Source organism: Lissotriton helveticus, chromosome 9 (assembly GCF_964261635.1).
Source record: "Lissotriton helveticus chromosome 9, aLisHel1.1, whole genome shotgun sequence".
NCBI lineage: Eukaryota > Metazoa > Chordata > Amphibia > Caudata > Salamandridae > Lissotriton > Lissotriton helveticus.
The window spans coordinates 587,953,451-587,968,730 of record NC_136070.1 but is presented as its reverse complement, the minus strand read 5'-3'; the positions used below and the strand labels follow the sequence as shown (position 1 = coordinate 587,968,730).

General features: G+C 45.8%; 1 protein-coding gene across 8 annotated transcripts in view; it reads right to left on the bottom strand.

The window, feature by feature from the left end:
* Positions 1 to 15,280, bottom strand: part of MAJIN (membrane anchored junction protein) — an 801,090-nt gene that overhangs the window by 580,650 nt on the left and 205,160 nt on the right. For 7 of the 8 annotated variants that reach the window (XM_078660571.1, XM_078660573.1, XM_078660568.1 and 4 more), the window contains one exon: positions 10,212 to 10,287. The exons of the other annotated variant lie outside the window; for it this stretch is intronic. In XM_078660571.1, the coding sequence (XP_078516697.1) occupies positions 10,212 to 10,287 (76 nt within the window). The remainder of the gene's footprint in view (positions 1 to 10,211; positions 10,288 to 15,280) is intronic. 8 annotated transcript variants of the gene reach the window in all.

Here is a 15,280-nt window from a genome sequence, read left to right as displayed (position 1 = left end):
ACAAATGTCCGCGCGGCGGACGCCATCTTGCCTATCTTATGAAGATCTTTAATGAGATGTTCAGGGTGGAATACTTTCCAAACGCTTAGAAAACAGCATCTATCTTACCTCTTTTTTAAAAATCTACACAAGTCCCTTGAAACCAACAGCTATCTTCCAATAACTTGCCTCCCATTTCCAGCCAAAGTGGTGGAAAAAGCAATAAACATGGAACTTACCTCTTTTCTGGAGAATAACCTTCTTATAGACCATACTCAATTTGGCTTCAGAAGTGGGCAAAGCAAGGAAACAGCCCAAATTGTTGCCACAAAAGAAATTAGAGCTAGTATTGATCAAGGAGCAATATCAGCTCTGATCCTTCTTGACCTATCAGTGGCTTTCAGTACGGTCAACCACAAGGTTTTATTAAAATGTCTAAACAGTATAGGAATAAAGAATACTGTATTGGCCACACTCAGATCCTTCCTTTCAGGCAGAGAACAATCTGTAAATTTTTATAGATTTGTCTCTACCCCTTTCTCCGTGCTTTGTGGTGTCCCACAGGGATCAACACTAAGTCCAACACTCTTTAACTTATACGTTATACCCCTTGCAAGCCTGAACAGTCCTTTGACTTATCCTTCTTGTCATATGCTGATGACACATATCATTGTTTTAATTTCTAGTGATTTTCATGAAGCGGCTGTCAGATTCCACAACTGCATGGAAGAAGTGGGGAGATGGATGAAGAAAAACGACTTGAATTTAAACTCGGGCAAGACAGAGGATCTCCTTTTTCGTAAAGAACCCTCCTTGTCCCCTAACTGGTGGCCACAGAATCTGGGGCAATTCCCACCCTTGTCAAAAAAGTCAGAAACCTGGGCGTCTTGTTTGACGACAAATTGAAGTTCAGAGCCCAGGTGAATGCGCTCACCTCATCCTCCTTCAACACCATCAGGATCATTGTAAACATTCTTCTGTTTATTCCCCACAAACTCAAGAAAACAGTGATTGTTAACCTGGTCTTGTCAAAAAATGGATTACTGCAAGGCCCTCACCTTAACATGCAACAAGGACTGCTGAGAGAGCTTCAAACCCTGCAGAATGCAGCTGTGCATATACTATTAGGAATCCCAACATATTAGCCAGCTTCCCAAGCCCTACGTAGACTTCACTGGCTGCCCACCAAAAACCAAATTATTTTCAAATCCCTCTGTATCGCCCACAAGGCCCTACATGACTCAAATCATGAATATTTTAGATAGAGCCTTCAATGGTACACCCCTGTCAGAACTCTTCAATCTGCTTCAGCTAACAATGCAGGAATCCCCAGTTTAAACTGGCCAACTGGGGAGGTAGGTGTTTCATTGGCGGTACGCTAAGCTATGGAACAGCCTTACACTATATTTAAGATCGCCGACCACCCTGCTAAGGTCGAGGAAAGACCTAAAAACCTGGCTTTTTACAACCAAATCTCAGCACCGATACTGCTAATTCTTTTTTCTTCTACAGCAATCTGAGCTCTATAATTCTGCAGCACCAAGACAACTCACAGCATTTGTGAGCTTTACAAAAATTAACATTGAAACCAAGACTTAAGAAGATAGAGGAAAGGAGAGGAAGGCATGTTCTGCAGGATCCAAGCTCTCAACGGAAATGAGATCTAACAAATCCTCCCTACTGTGAAAGGAGGTACTAGGTTTTATGAGAAAGGCAGGAGATGTAGTCATACCATAAAAATTTGAAATTTCTAAACAGAACTTACACTTTGAACTTAACGTCATGATATGCAGTTGGTGTGGAACTCATTTTGAGAGATATGGGAAAACAAGTTCCTTCAACGGGACATAATTCCTAATTGACTTCAGAAATTACCAGTAATCACATATTGTACCATGCCCATGATAACTGCCAAAAGAATTGATTTAGACTAGAACGGGACAGAATATTTTTTTTTCTTTTTTAACTTTTTTTAAGAGCTAGTACATGATCATACAGCAGAAACAGCAGGTTATGGAGGAGTGCAGCCATCAATGAACTTAAAGAGCAAGAGAAGCAACTTGAGAAGGGACCTGTAGGATTTGTGATATGGGTAATTCTCCCAGGCAACAGTAGGAAGACTTAGCTTTGATGCAGGGTGTTGGAAGGGGATAAGTAGGGAGTTGGGGAGTGGTGAGTAGGGAGTTGGTAAAGAAGAACAAGTTACTTACTTTCGGTAATGCCTCATCTGGTGAAGACTCTATATCTAGCCGTACATTTCTTACCTTAAACTTATCCCCAGGCATCAGACGGGATCTGGAAATTTTCTTGAGCAGTACCCCTGCGTGCCAGTAGGTGGCATAATTCTGCTTTGCGTGGCGCTGCCGGATTTGTCCGCACCGAAAGTGACGTGTGCAATGCCTATATAGGCGCCACCCCAGCATTGCTGATGTCGGTTACTTTTCGCGACCTTTCACGCCAGATGCGCAGAGCTACGAAATACACTGACCACTGGTGTGGAATAGTAGGGCCCTGAAAGGGGAAAGGCCTGTCCCTAGAAAGCCATTTGCAGGTCAGGGAGGATGGGTGGATCGGTAAGGAATCTGTGGCTAGATAGACATTCTACCAGATAAGGCGTGACAGAGGTAAGTAACTTGTCCATCTGATCTAGACTTCTAGCTGCAGATTGATTCCCTTAGAATAGATACCCAAGCAGTTCCTCCTTGGAGGGGGTTCTGCATACTAATTTCAAATGAGGAAGTCCTGCAGGACCAAACGGGCAAAATGCACATCCCTACAGACCTCACTGTCCATGCAGTAGTGCTTGGTAAACGTGTGCAGGGAAGCCTATGTTGCTGCCTGGCAGATGTCCAAGACTGGAAATCTGAGTGCTACTGCAGTGGTTGCAGTTTTAGCTCTGGTGGAATGAGCAAGCAGTCCCTCAGGGGGCTGCTTCCTAGCCAATGTGTAGCAGATTTTGATACAGAGCCGAATCCATCAAGGTCCTCTTCTTTACAGCCATTCCTTTCTTTGCTCCGACATAGCTCACAAATGGTTGGTCATCCACTCCGAACTCTCGTGTGTGGTCAAGGTAGAACGACAACGCTCTTTTTGGTTCCAGATGGTGAAGTAGCTGCTCTTCCTTGGAGGGATGAGGCGGAGTGTAAAAAGTAGGGAGAGTGATGGATTGGGCTACGTAAATGGGAGTGACCACTTTCAGTAGAAAGGAAGCTCTTGTACGAAACACCAGTTTGTCTGTGTAGATGTTCAGATAAGGAGGCTTGGATGGCAACACCTGAAGCTCACTGACCCAGTAGATGTTATAGCCACAAGAAAGGCTGTGTTGATGGTATGGAGCCTGAGTGGACTATTAAGCAGGGGCTCAAAGGGAGAGCGCATAAGGAAAGTGGGGACAAGACTGAAATCCCACTGGGACATAACAAAGGGAGAAGGTGGAACAAATATTGTAAACCTTACAGAAACCTATTTATAATACAAAATGTGAAAAAATACGGCAGGTCAGGCAACCACAGAGAAATTGAAAAAGCTGAGATAGCTCTTAGAGTGCCTAGAGCAGAGCCATGTAGGGCAAGAGAAAGGACGAAAAGGAGAACCTGTGATAAGGGGGTAGAAAGAGATTCAATTTGTTTTTCTGTACACCATGCCACAAGTTTTCCCAAACAGGCGTTTACAGTCTTGGTGGAGGGACACCTGGCTGTCAAGATAACATGTCAGACTTTGGGAGGAAAGTCGAAAGCTGTCAACTGTTGCAGCTCAATCTCCACGCAGGAAGGAAGAGCGTTGGCAGGTTCAGGTGGAGAACATCCCCTGCTGCAGTGACAGAATATTCTCCTAAAGGGGCAGCCTTATCAGAGGACCAAAGGCCGTGCTCAACAGCTCGGACACCAAACTCTCTGAGTCCAGAATGGAAGCCATAAGGATGACTTGGGCCTGGTCATTCCTGATCTTCTTAAGCCCTGAGCAGGAGTGAAGTGGGAAGGAAGCCAGCACTCCACTCGAGACAAAAGGCATCTCAAAGCGAGAGCTGCCTTGGAAGCTCCAGCGCACAGAACTGCAGACACTGTGCGTTCTCCATGGTGGCGAACAGATTGAACCAAGACTCTCCCCACTGCTGAAGTACACCTTGCACCACCTACGGATGGAGAACCCACTCATGATCCGCTAGGTTCTGCGACTGAGTTTGTCTGCTTTGGTGTTCAGAGAGCCAGCCAGATGTTGAACCACCATGAAAATGCCCTGATGTTCCAGCCATGTTCGGAGGCGTAGGGCCTCCTTACAAAGGGTCCACAACCCCACCCCGCGGTTTGTTGCTGTACCACATGGCAGTGGTGCTGTCCGTGAACACCTGCATTAGCCTTCCCTTGATAGAGGGTAGAACGGCTCTCAATGCCAGCCAGATCGCTCAGAGCTCCAACAGGTTGATATGGAGTCCAGATTCCACCGTAGACCAGAGGCCCCTGATCTCCACCTCTTCCCGATTGCCCCCCATTCCAGGAGGGACGCATCTGTCACTACTGGTTGGGGAAGGGAGAGGGGGATGCCTGTGAAACAATTATGGTTCGTTAACTACCACTGCAGATTTGTTGCAGTTCCCACCGAGATTTTGGACCATGCTGGAGTGGTTCCCCTGATGCTACGCCCACTAGAACTTCAGGTCCCACTGCAGAGCCCGCATATGCCAACGACCATATGTCACAAGCAGGATGCAGGAGGCCATGAGGCCCAGCAGTCTCAAAGTCAGTCTCACCAAAATCCAGGGTAGAGACTGAAACATCAGTATCATAGCCCGAATATCCTGGAGTCGCTGTTTAGGAGGATAGGTCTGAAACTGCACTTTGACCAGAACAGCTCCAATGAAAGGGAGCGTCTGAGAGGGAGTCAAGTGTGACTTCGGCATGCCGATAGTGAATCCCAGCAAATCCAGGAGGTCCGCCGTAATCTGGAGGTGGAAGACATCAGCCTGTTGCTAACGTCAGAAATCTCACCTGGATTTTCCACAGGAGCTAACGAAGTCATGATGAGAGTTCCCACCTTCCCAGTCTGCAGAGTCAAAGTCAACAAGGGGATGTCTGTGGTGTGAGAGATGCGTTAATTTGGCCCTTCTATATCTCTCCCTGTGTGTTAGAGAAACAAACATATATAAATGAGTAATTCTAAATGCGTCTTATATTATTCCTGAAATATCACCCCGGGGGAAAGAGTACCATTATGAATCCCCCTCTTCCAATGCAAGGTCGAAAATATTCGGCCCACCAATGAAACCATACATCTAAGGATGAGAAAAAGAAACGCTAAAGTGTAGTACCCAACATCACACTGGTACTTGTAGGGATATCCAAATGTGCATTACAATGGTATACCCTTGATATGGGTTATGTCTTCATAAGATGCACTTAAACAGCAAGGCTAAAAAATAATCATCAAAAGAAATATATCTATATATATACAATTTCAGAGCATTACTTCATGTACCTAATGTACAAACATCTGATATGATGCAGGGAAAAGGTAACAATGAATGAGCCTCAATAGAAAGCAGAAATGCCTAGAGTTCACTGAGGCAATAATCATTGACCAGTACAACTTATTAACACTAATGTCTTTCCGTATTTTTAGCGAGCACACAAGGATTCTAGAATGTGCAGGAATTCAAGCGTGTAGGAATTCAAGCGTGCAGAAATTCAAATATGTAGGAATTCAAATCAGGTAAGTAGCAAATTAAGACCGAGTGCCATGCTTTAATTTGCATAGCGCGTTACCCAATTGAAGTCAGTAAACTTTGATCAATCTTGTAATTCATGTGCAGGTGCTGTAGCATCGAAAAGCAGAGCTGGAAGCAGGTTCAAATGAGAGGAAATGACAACAAAGGCCCAGGATGAAATGCAGCTCAACGAGAGGAGCCGAAGACGGAGGCTGAGATCCATGTGCAGGACCCAAAAGAGCAGGTAGGTGACGCAACGTGATGGCAGGAAGCTGTAACCCGTAACAACTAGAACTGGAAGAAGCTTCTTGTCCACAAGCCCGTCCTTTCTGCACTGCGCGCTCTGCCCCCGCCACCTGCCACCTGCCGACCGCCAGCAACCCTGACAGCAAGCCCGCCTTCAACAGCCAGTCTGTGAGAGAGGGGAAGATTGTCATCCCTGATCTCAGCAGAAGAGCTGCAACCACTACCATCACCTTGGTGAACATTCAACGGAGCATTGTAAGGCTAATGGGGAGCACTGCAAACTGAAAGTGCTCGTGATCGACCATTAACCGCAGGTAACATATGTGGGCGGGAAAGATGGGGATGTGAAAGTATGCATCCTGCAAGTCCTACGCAACCATCAAGTCTCCTATGACCAGGGCCTGAGCAAGAGTGAGCATTTTTAAATTTTCATTCTTGAGGAAGAAATTGAGCGAATGCAAGTCGAGGATATGATGAAGACCTCTGTCCTTCTTGGGCACCACAATGTAGAGGAAGTAGCAACCACAATCCACTTCTGGCATCAGCACTCTCTCTATGGCTCCCTTGGTCAAGAGAGTCATCACTTCCTTGCGGGGAAGGGATAGGTGGTCCTCTATCAGCCTGTTGTAAATAGGTGGCATGAAGGAAGGGGCAGTCTAGAAGGAGAGAGAGTAGGCCCTTCAGACGATCTGCAAAACCCACCGGTCCAATGTTAGAGACTGCCAGTGGGGCAGGAAATGGGGTATCCTGCTCCCCACTTATACCCATGATGGTAAGAGGGCAGACTTTAAGGGTTTGGAGACTGTGGCTGCCAGGGGAGTGGTGAACTGGCCCGAACTCTTGCTGTCTGACCCACAGGGTCAGTGGTTATCCCGTCCTTGGCCTCGCAGAGGCTGAGAACCTTGGGCACTGCGGTGGCTGGGCAGTTAAAGATGCAGCTGGAAGCCCCTTCTATAGCCATGAAACAAAAAAAAGGTGGACTGGGGATGACGAGGGGCCATGAAAAGGTTCAAGGACCTGGCCATAGTCCTGCTGTCCTTAAGGCGCTCCAGCACTGAATCCACCTTGTATCCAGAGACAGAACTAATCAAACGGGATATCCATAAGTGATGCCTTGACATCCCCAGAAAAGCCAGTAGTCCTCAACCAGGCGTGGCGCCGTAGGGCCACCGTTGATGAAAATGCTCTGCCCAGTGAATCAGTAGTGTTCAGTCCACATCTAATTGGTGAACTTAGCTTTATCCCTCCCGTCAGCAACAGCCTGGTAGAGCATGGCCCAGGCCTCCTCCGGAAACGTTGGTACCACCTGCACAACATATCCCACAGTGCATGAGTACAGCAGCCCAAAAGTCATCTGGTGTTCACAGACTGCACTGCCAGGCTGGTGGAAGAAACATTTCTTGCCTAAGTTGTCCAGCCTCTTGAGTTCCAGATCCGGCAGTGCTGTTGGGAATGCGCCAGGATTGACGTGGGAAGTGGGGACTTGGACCACTAAGCTCTCCGGAGTAAGGTGTTCTGTGAGGAATTTGGCATCCCCTGGAGTGGGGTGGTGGGCAAATGTCCTGTGTGAGCTTGGATGAGGTCCCAAGCAGGACATTAGTAAGTGCTTCATCAAAACAGGAGAAGTGGTTCTGGAGAGGACTCTCCTGACTGGAGCACTTTTGTCAAGATGTTAGTCTTGATTTCCACCGAGGGCAAGCTAAGGTCCAGGACCTCAGCCACCCTCTTCACCATCATTGAGAATGATGCTCCCTCCTTTAGAGCCACATTAAAAGGAGAAAGCATGCCAGTTTCTGGAGAAGTACCCAGTCCACTGGCATCCGCCAAATACTCACACAGTCCATGTTGGCATCATATGGCTGGTATTCTTCAGGGTCCAGAGAACCTCCCCATTACTCCCAGAGTCCTAGCCCATAAGAATAGGGCTCAGGGTCCGGCCTGGAAGGCATGGCTCTAGTCTGCGCCGGAGTTGACATCAAGCAATGCCCCTCCAGCTCAGTGTCAGAGTTGGGGATATAAATGGGCAAGGCGCCGCCGGTGGGTGCTGCCAGCACCAGGAACGTCGGCCTCAGGACCTGTGCCAGTAAAGGTAGACATGGCACGACCGGCGCAGATCCAATCCATCTGTGGATCCCGAGGACACAACTGGTACCAGAGCCGCCAGTGTGGATCCAGTAGGGGTGCCTCCCAAACCCACGGGGCCCGAAGGCGCGCCAGAGAGGAACAGGCCACCCAAATATGAGGTTCACAGCTTCATTAAATTATTTTAATTGGGCAGGAGTTGTTCCACCTCCAAGAAACTCTGGGAGGTGCACAGATGGCCCAGGTGCTGGCTCAACTGCTGGAGCCAGACCTAGAGTGAGGACGCTCCCTCATCTCGGCGGCCGACAGATGAGGTTAAGTCAAAGCACACTTCAATTTCTTCTCCTTCTTGTGGAGGGACTTAGGTGAACGGCCTGACAAAGATCTCGGACTCCGCGACCCCATCTGCCCCTTCCTCTCGACCGGTATCTGGTTTGTCATGGCCTCGCACGTCGAGTTGCCAGGAGCTTGAGGGATCACTTCCTCAAGGCCTTCGCGTGCATGGCGCAGCAATCAGAGCAGGCCTTTGGGTTGTGGTAGTGCTCAAGGCACCAAAGGCAAACAAGGTGCGGTCCATCACTGACATCGAGAGGTGACAGGCGCCACAGGGCTTGAAGCCAGCCTTTGACGAAATTTCCTGAAACACGAGGAGGAAAAAACCCTCAAAACACTTAGACAATATGAACATCTATATACAGAGGGATCGAGGCAGAACACTACAGCACCTAACAACTAAATAAGTTGGGCAGGTTAATAATCTGTATGTGGTACAATTTGGGCCAGGAGTACAACCCCTCTCTACTCCAATTTGAAAACAATGTTCAAAACAACATGTTTCACTGGTGGTCCAGCACCCACAATTATATTAGCAATATGTTACGTTATTGAGAGTCCGGCATATGTTCATCAAAAATTTGTACTGAGAGCATATCCAAGAATGTGATACATGATGTAAATCACTGCATCTGACAATAGTATCTCAGTTCGAAAATATTATTTATTCATTTTCTTCATTAAAAAAAAAACGCCATTGTGTAGTGATTATAGTAGCCAAAGAGTTTCGTCCTACGCAGACTCCTTCAGGGCTCCAATTTGCATATTGAAATCTTTAGTAAATAAGTTCCGGTATTCTTTCGGTATCGGATCCTTCTGTGTAGTGTCAAAATTTGAGTATGGGGGTTCAAATTGCGAAAACGTCTCTGGCATGTTCGTAGATCAATATGTCAAATAAAGTTAGTAAAAAATTGACTAAGAGGTAGCTCTTGCGGAATCTGCGCTCACTTACAGGCCAAAAAGACCCAACGTTAGCGCTCTAAGGTGGCGCCAATATAGTCCTGCGCAGATGACGTCTTGCAGAGCCAAACGATGCCACCTACCGGCGCGCATGGATATTGTTGAAGAAATATTTTCGGATGCAGTCTGAGTCTGGGGATAATTCTACAGTAAGGAATCTGTGGCTAGAATTCTCTATCAGATGTTAATACATTTCTGTAGAGGCTAAAAAGAACACAGAGGGGACAGTGAAATGCTACTGCAATAGTCTAGCTTGCTGAGGGTCAGGGTAGTTGTAACTATTCCGGAAATGTGAAAAAAAATTAAGTGTTTTGATGCTTCTGATTTGAAATGCAGGGAGGAAGGTTGACAGTTTCACGTCATGATCCAGGAAGGTGCTATTAGAGCCGATTAAGGCATTAGATATATTGACCGAAAAGCATACACAGTAGGAGATAGTGCTTATGAAGGACATTATATGATCTTGGTCATAAATGGATTCAGCATACATGATGAGGATGTAGCTGGTGGAGGACATCATCAGTTGGGTACCCATTGACAATGGTGGGAAGGAAGGCGAAAGAGGAGGGCCTACAGTGATGTTCTAATTTAATTTTCTTTAACTTAACACAGAAGAGCAATGAAATGTTTGTAGGCCAGTATAAAGAAAGTCATAATGGTGAGAGGTTAGAAGGGACAGAAATAGGTATGATTTATTATTAATTCTACTGACAAAAGGTAAATTGAATTATTGCTCTTATACGTGTCCCACAAGACATGCAACAGTTAAAATGGGAAACTTGCAGTTGTCACTCCTTACCTTCCAGGCAGCATGGACCTTAAACCAACTTAATGTACTGAAGAAATAACTGGGGGTTCAACAATGATGTTTGCAAAACTGTGCAAATATTTTCAACTTAGTAAAGGATACAAGGAAAAATAATTAGATTTCTGGTAGCAAATGGCTGTAGATCATGCAGGTTGGCAATAATGACACGAACTGCTTCCTGGAACAACATAAATATATTTAATACTACATGATTCCCAGGGATCTATACTGTGTTGACAAAATATCTTCCAAGAAATAGCAGTTGAGCTTATCAATCTTAATTGAGGGTGCTCCCAAACAAAAAGCGATTCCTGTTTACATGTTTTACTTAAGTGGTCGTGAAGATTTCAGGGTGATCTTAATAGAAATCTAAATTAAAAAATGGTTACTAAAAGAATGAATGCAGATGGGATAATCCTCTTTCTAATATATATACTTGAATATCTCAGTCAAGTGGAACTTTTAGTAGCATATTTCTAACAGAATTTTACCTTTTTAACTCTCAATGTTGTTATCATGAGCAATTTGTTTAGATTCAAAGAATTCACAGAGGCTATAAAAACTAAGCTCCAGAATCCATTTCGTTTTTTTGGTGTAGGACCAAGAGGACATGATACTTCATTTCACTGGCCTGTAAGAAGAGTTGTGTATGAATCAGTATAAAACCATTCAATGCTAAAGAAAACTGAGGTCTACAATGGACAGCTGAAGCATTGAAACTATGAAGCATACAGCCACAGAGTGCCACCACTTGACAACCCTGCTAGGAGTCAGCATACGCACAGTAAAACAATGCTGTGTAGCTACTCAGTTAATTTAACTGAAAACGTCTAAATTCATCATCTCCAGTATGAACGCGCACGTATGCACAAGTACATCCTTCCCAACTGCAATTTCGAAATATTCGCTTTCAACAGGAAGCTTGCAGTGAAGACGGTCCTAACATGGAACAGCACAACTTTCTTAATCAATGGGACAAGGAATAGAGTCACATTATTTCATGACAGCATGTTTTGGAGCACCACAACTACATCCCTTTAGTTCACAACCTCACCATATCACCACTTGAGAGTGTTTGTGTTTTAGATTATTTAAATGCTGATACCTACTCTTAATTTCCTTTCAAGAGTGTGATTCTTTAGCTGTTGTGAAACTTAAAGTTGCCTGCCTTACTCCTGCCTTGAAGGCATTCCAACTATATTGGGTGGTTAGCTGACATACGTTCAGTGCCAATTAAGTGCCATCCCTATATACGTTGGATCAGTTAACAAAGAATCGCGCAGTAAGTACCTGAACTTGACTTTGTTAACGGTGCAGCCACCATTCATGCTGCCCCAGGCCGTGTCTGTGTGTGCATCCTTTTACCGTTACCTTGTTGGGTCAAGACTACCCCCCTCCCCCAACAACCTTTTTCCTTTTCTTCCCCCAATTTAGAGTGCACATGGTCCTGACCCCGGCTGAGCTCCATGCTGATTTGTTCGCTAAAATCAGGTGTAAGCAACTCCATTTTAATGTTTTTTATTCCTTCACCACTGTTTACGCCATCTCCGGTTACGGTACTTAGGCCTAATTTCACATATAATTACGCATATTGTGAGACCGGCCACACTTTCACTGCCCGCCACCGACGCCAACACTATCGCCTTGTCTGTGGTCACCACTAGGCCCCCAGCGCGGCCTCACTGAACGCTTTTAGCCCGCTACAAGGAGCCTTGACTTAAATGTTATGTCTGTCCTTTTTTACCCCCCACAGGTACAACTCGAGAGGAAACACCTCTTGCACATATAAGCACAGTAGCGTGTGCTTCACACACAGGGCACTGACAAACTCATACAAACCCCTGTAACACCCTACACATATAAGGTCCTGACGAAAGCCAGTAGAAGAAAAGGCCTGGCTGGGACTAGTTGACCACACAGGACGTCGGATGCCATAAGCCTACCGTGCACGTCCAAAAGCCTTTATTTTTATTGACTGTCTGGGGCCCACCATTAAAACAGTCTTTGGGACACCCAGGACAGTATTTTAAACCTCACTCAGAGCACACTCACAGCACCCTCACAAACCAAAAAACCCGCTCCGCAGTAATCTGGCGTCGAAGCACACCTGAGGTACACTCGGTACCTCGGGTGGGGCCCGATGATGAAGCATGCCACCAACTAGGTTGGTGGGTGAGGGCCTTCATAAAACCTAATGGTTTTCCTCCACCCGCAGACATATAAACAATTTAAACCAGAGCTAGTTCTCATTGATTGCTAACAAAGAATGAGTAACATCCATGTAATGGTTGATCTAAGAAGTTATGACAAAGCAGAAAATGTGAAAGTGCTTATGAATGTGTCCTTGTGTCAGCACATTACAGTGGAATACACTCAGAGCATTTCATTAGGGTTTGTCAGGGTCCTAGCACTGGCCCAATAACAGCTGCCAGATTAGGAAGGATGCCCCAAATTCCCAGCACTGCTTTCATGCCTCATTAGCCTCTGCCACTGTGGGAAAGTTGGTAAAAAATGGCAGAGGCTGGGAACACCTTTCAGCTCCAGCACAGTAACAACTCAGTTCAAAGGTCTGCAGCCACCATGGATGCACAACTTATTGTGAGGGAACCAAGTCTGCTTGTCATAGTGGTCCAAGAGAGGATTGTGACAGACTAACCTTTGTCTGGTGCACGGCCCCTGAGTGATGTGGAGTGAGGGCTCTCTACTGCCACTGTTCGAGGCAACGTCCAAGTACTGCAAGGATGTGCCATCTGTATTGCTTTCAACTGACAGAGGTAGTGAATCAACTAGGCATGCTGACTTCTCCTTTCCTTCCAGTGGCGTAGATATTGTTGGAGTCATAATAGACATTGGTGATTGCAAGCAGCTATCAGGTGATCCCTTAATGGGACTGTTTGCTGGGGGAGAAGCATCCATTCTTAACTAATCAATGTGAAGGGGAATACAGATAGCTAGTGGACAGGGTATGGTGAATTACTGCTCGTGTGGGCTAGAGACAATGCCACAATCAAGCAACGAAAGAAAAAGTCAGAACCAGAACGGGAGACACGCATTAGACATACATATGCACCAATCAGATAACCATAACAATCAGATAACCATAACTGAAATTGTAGATTCTAGAATGACAGATGGCTCACTAGCCAGTAAAATCTCTATGGCAGATTCCCCTCAGCAAGTACATATGTGTTTGGAGCACCTTATATTAAGAAGGGAAGGCAAAAGAATGACTGATTTCCTCAAGGTCATTGATCAATGCCCCTTCAAATGAAGCTCTAAAAATAAATTATAGCCAGAACATTAGAGGGTGTCATAGTGGTTAAGGGGTTGTAGCAAAGAAATAAGGGCGACCCTACTCACAGGAAACCAAGCCATACAATATGTTTAGAAAATAGTAATTCTTGTGGACAATGAGAAAATACTCAATAATCTGTAGGCACAATGGTAGAATAAAACTGAAAAAGAATACCAAAGAAGAAACTTTATACAAAATATAATAAAGAGACCAATTACTGTTTGGAAAAAATAAATATGTCTGTATTGAAAACATGCAGACTGTGCTCAGTGCCCCATGTGGAAAAAGAACCAACATAACAAGTGTGACACATTTTAACAGAAGATAAGCTTTCTTAATACATAAAAACGACCATATGTTATTAAACAACTAGCAGCCCGTCCCGACCTTGTCCGGGTGCAACAGTCTTCCCCGACCCCCGCCCGCCCCGACATTGTGCAGCAGCCCGGGCCCCCGCCAGGCCCGTCCCCCACCTGCCCCGACCCCCGCCTGCCCCGACATGGGTCCCCTTAACTGAGCCGCCGCTCCTCCCGCCTGTCCGCTGCTCGCACCGCCCCTCTCCTGTCCGCTGCTCCTCACGTCACGGCTCCTCCCCCGCGCCATGTCCGCTGCTCCCTTACCTCAGCCGCCGCTCCTCCAGCCTGTCCGCTGCTCGCACCGCCGCTGGCCTGTCCGCTGCTCCTCACGTCACCGCTCCTTCCCCACGCCATGTCCGACGCTCCTCGTCGCGCTCCTGGACGCCGCTCCTCCCCGCGCTCCTGACGTGAGCACGCACGTCGCGGCCGGCGCTACTTCGGAGGGACTACTTTTATTTTTACTGTAAATTTTTTAAATCACGTTTTTTTTAAAAATTTATATAGCCTATAACCATCTACACACCCTGACGATTCCAACGGTGTATCGGGTGTGTGGATTGGCGCTGTGGTTCCCGAGTTTACCCGCCTCAAAGGCTGAAAGTTCTTGCTTTACTATAGTAGTATAGATGTCCTAAAACAGCCTCCTTTCAATCTGGGGAGGCCAAAAATTAATGGTTAGGATATTAATCGACAACGTTTCAATCCATCAAATAATAGGGGGTCTCATTAGGACCATGAGAATGAGGGATACCTGACAGCACAATGAACAAAAAATGAGCCAGAAGTGGTGGCATGCACACCAAATGGGTAATAGGAAGGGTTTACTCACATAGGACGCAGCCGAGCGCCTAGTGAGGGGAAAGTATACACAATACCATGCTCTGGTTAAGTGGCAGTTTTGAGGCCTTAAACAATCTCCCGCCATTTTCTTTTTTATTTTACACACGTTCTCTATAGCTCTGCCCAGCCACCTCGAAGTACTACATCTGGCATACAATGACATGAGGCAGCGATGCTATCTATAGTTCTGCAATTTCAATCCCTTGTGGCAAAGAGGCAGTTTCTTTGACTTGTTGATGGGTTCTGTCTGTCTCCTCTAAATAGGTGGAAGATTGGTCTAGTTAGTTGAGAGAGGCATCCCTGAACAGTACGTTTTCATTGTCTTATTTTAGGTGTCCAACATGGTAAGGATCCAAGCTGTGAATACAGAGAGGTGTAAAACATAATCCCTGCTATCTTGATGGATTTTCTCCTGTGGTCACTTCCCAGGCCTCTTTATTTATATGAAACTGCTTTTCTATTATAGCCAGGCATCCACCTTCTGCCAGCCATTCATACATTATTGGTACCTCTTTTTCTGTTCAATATTTATGAATACATTTTCTTGATAGAAGAAGTAAATACAATAAGATTTTTTATTTTTTGCTCAAACCATTACCCTCTACTGTGACAAAAAATACTTAAGATAGGGCCCAGCCTAATTCCCGTCTAAAGAATCATGGCTATAGTTCTACTCTTAT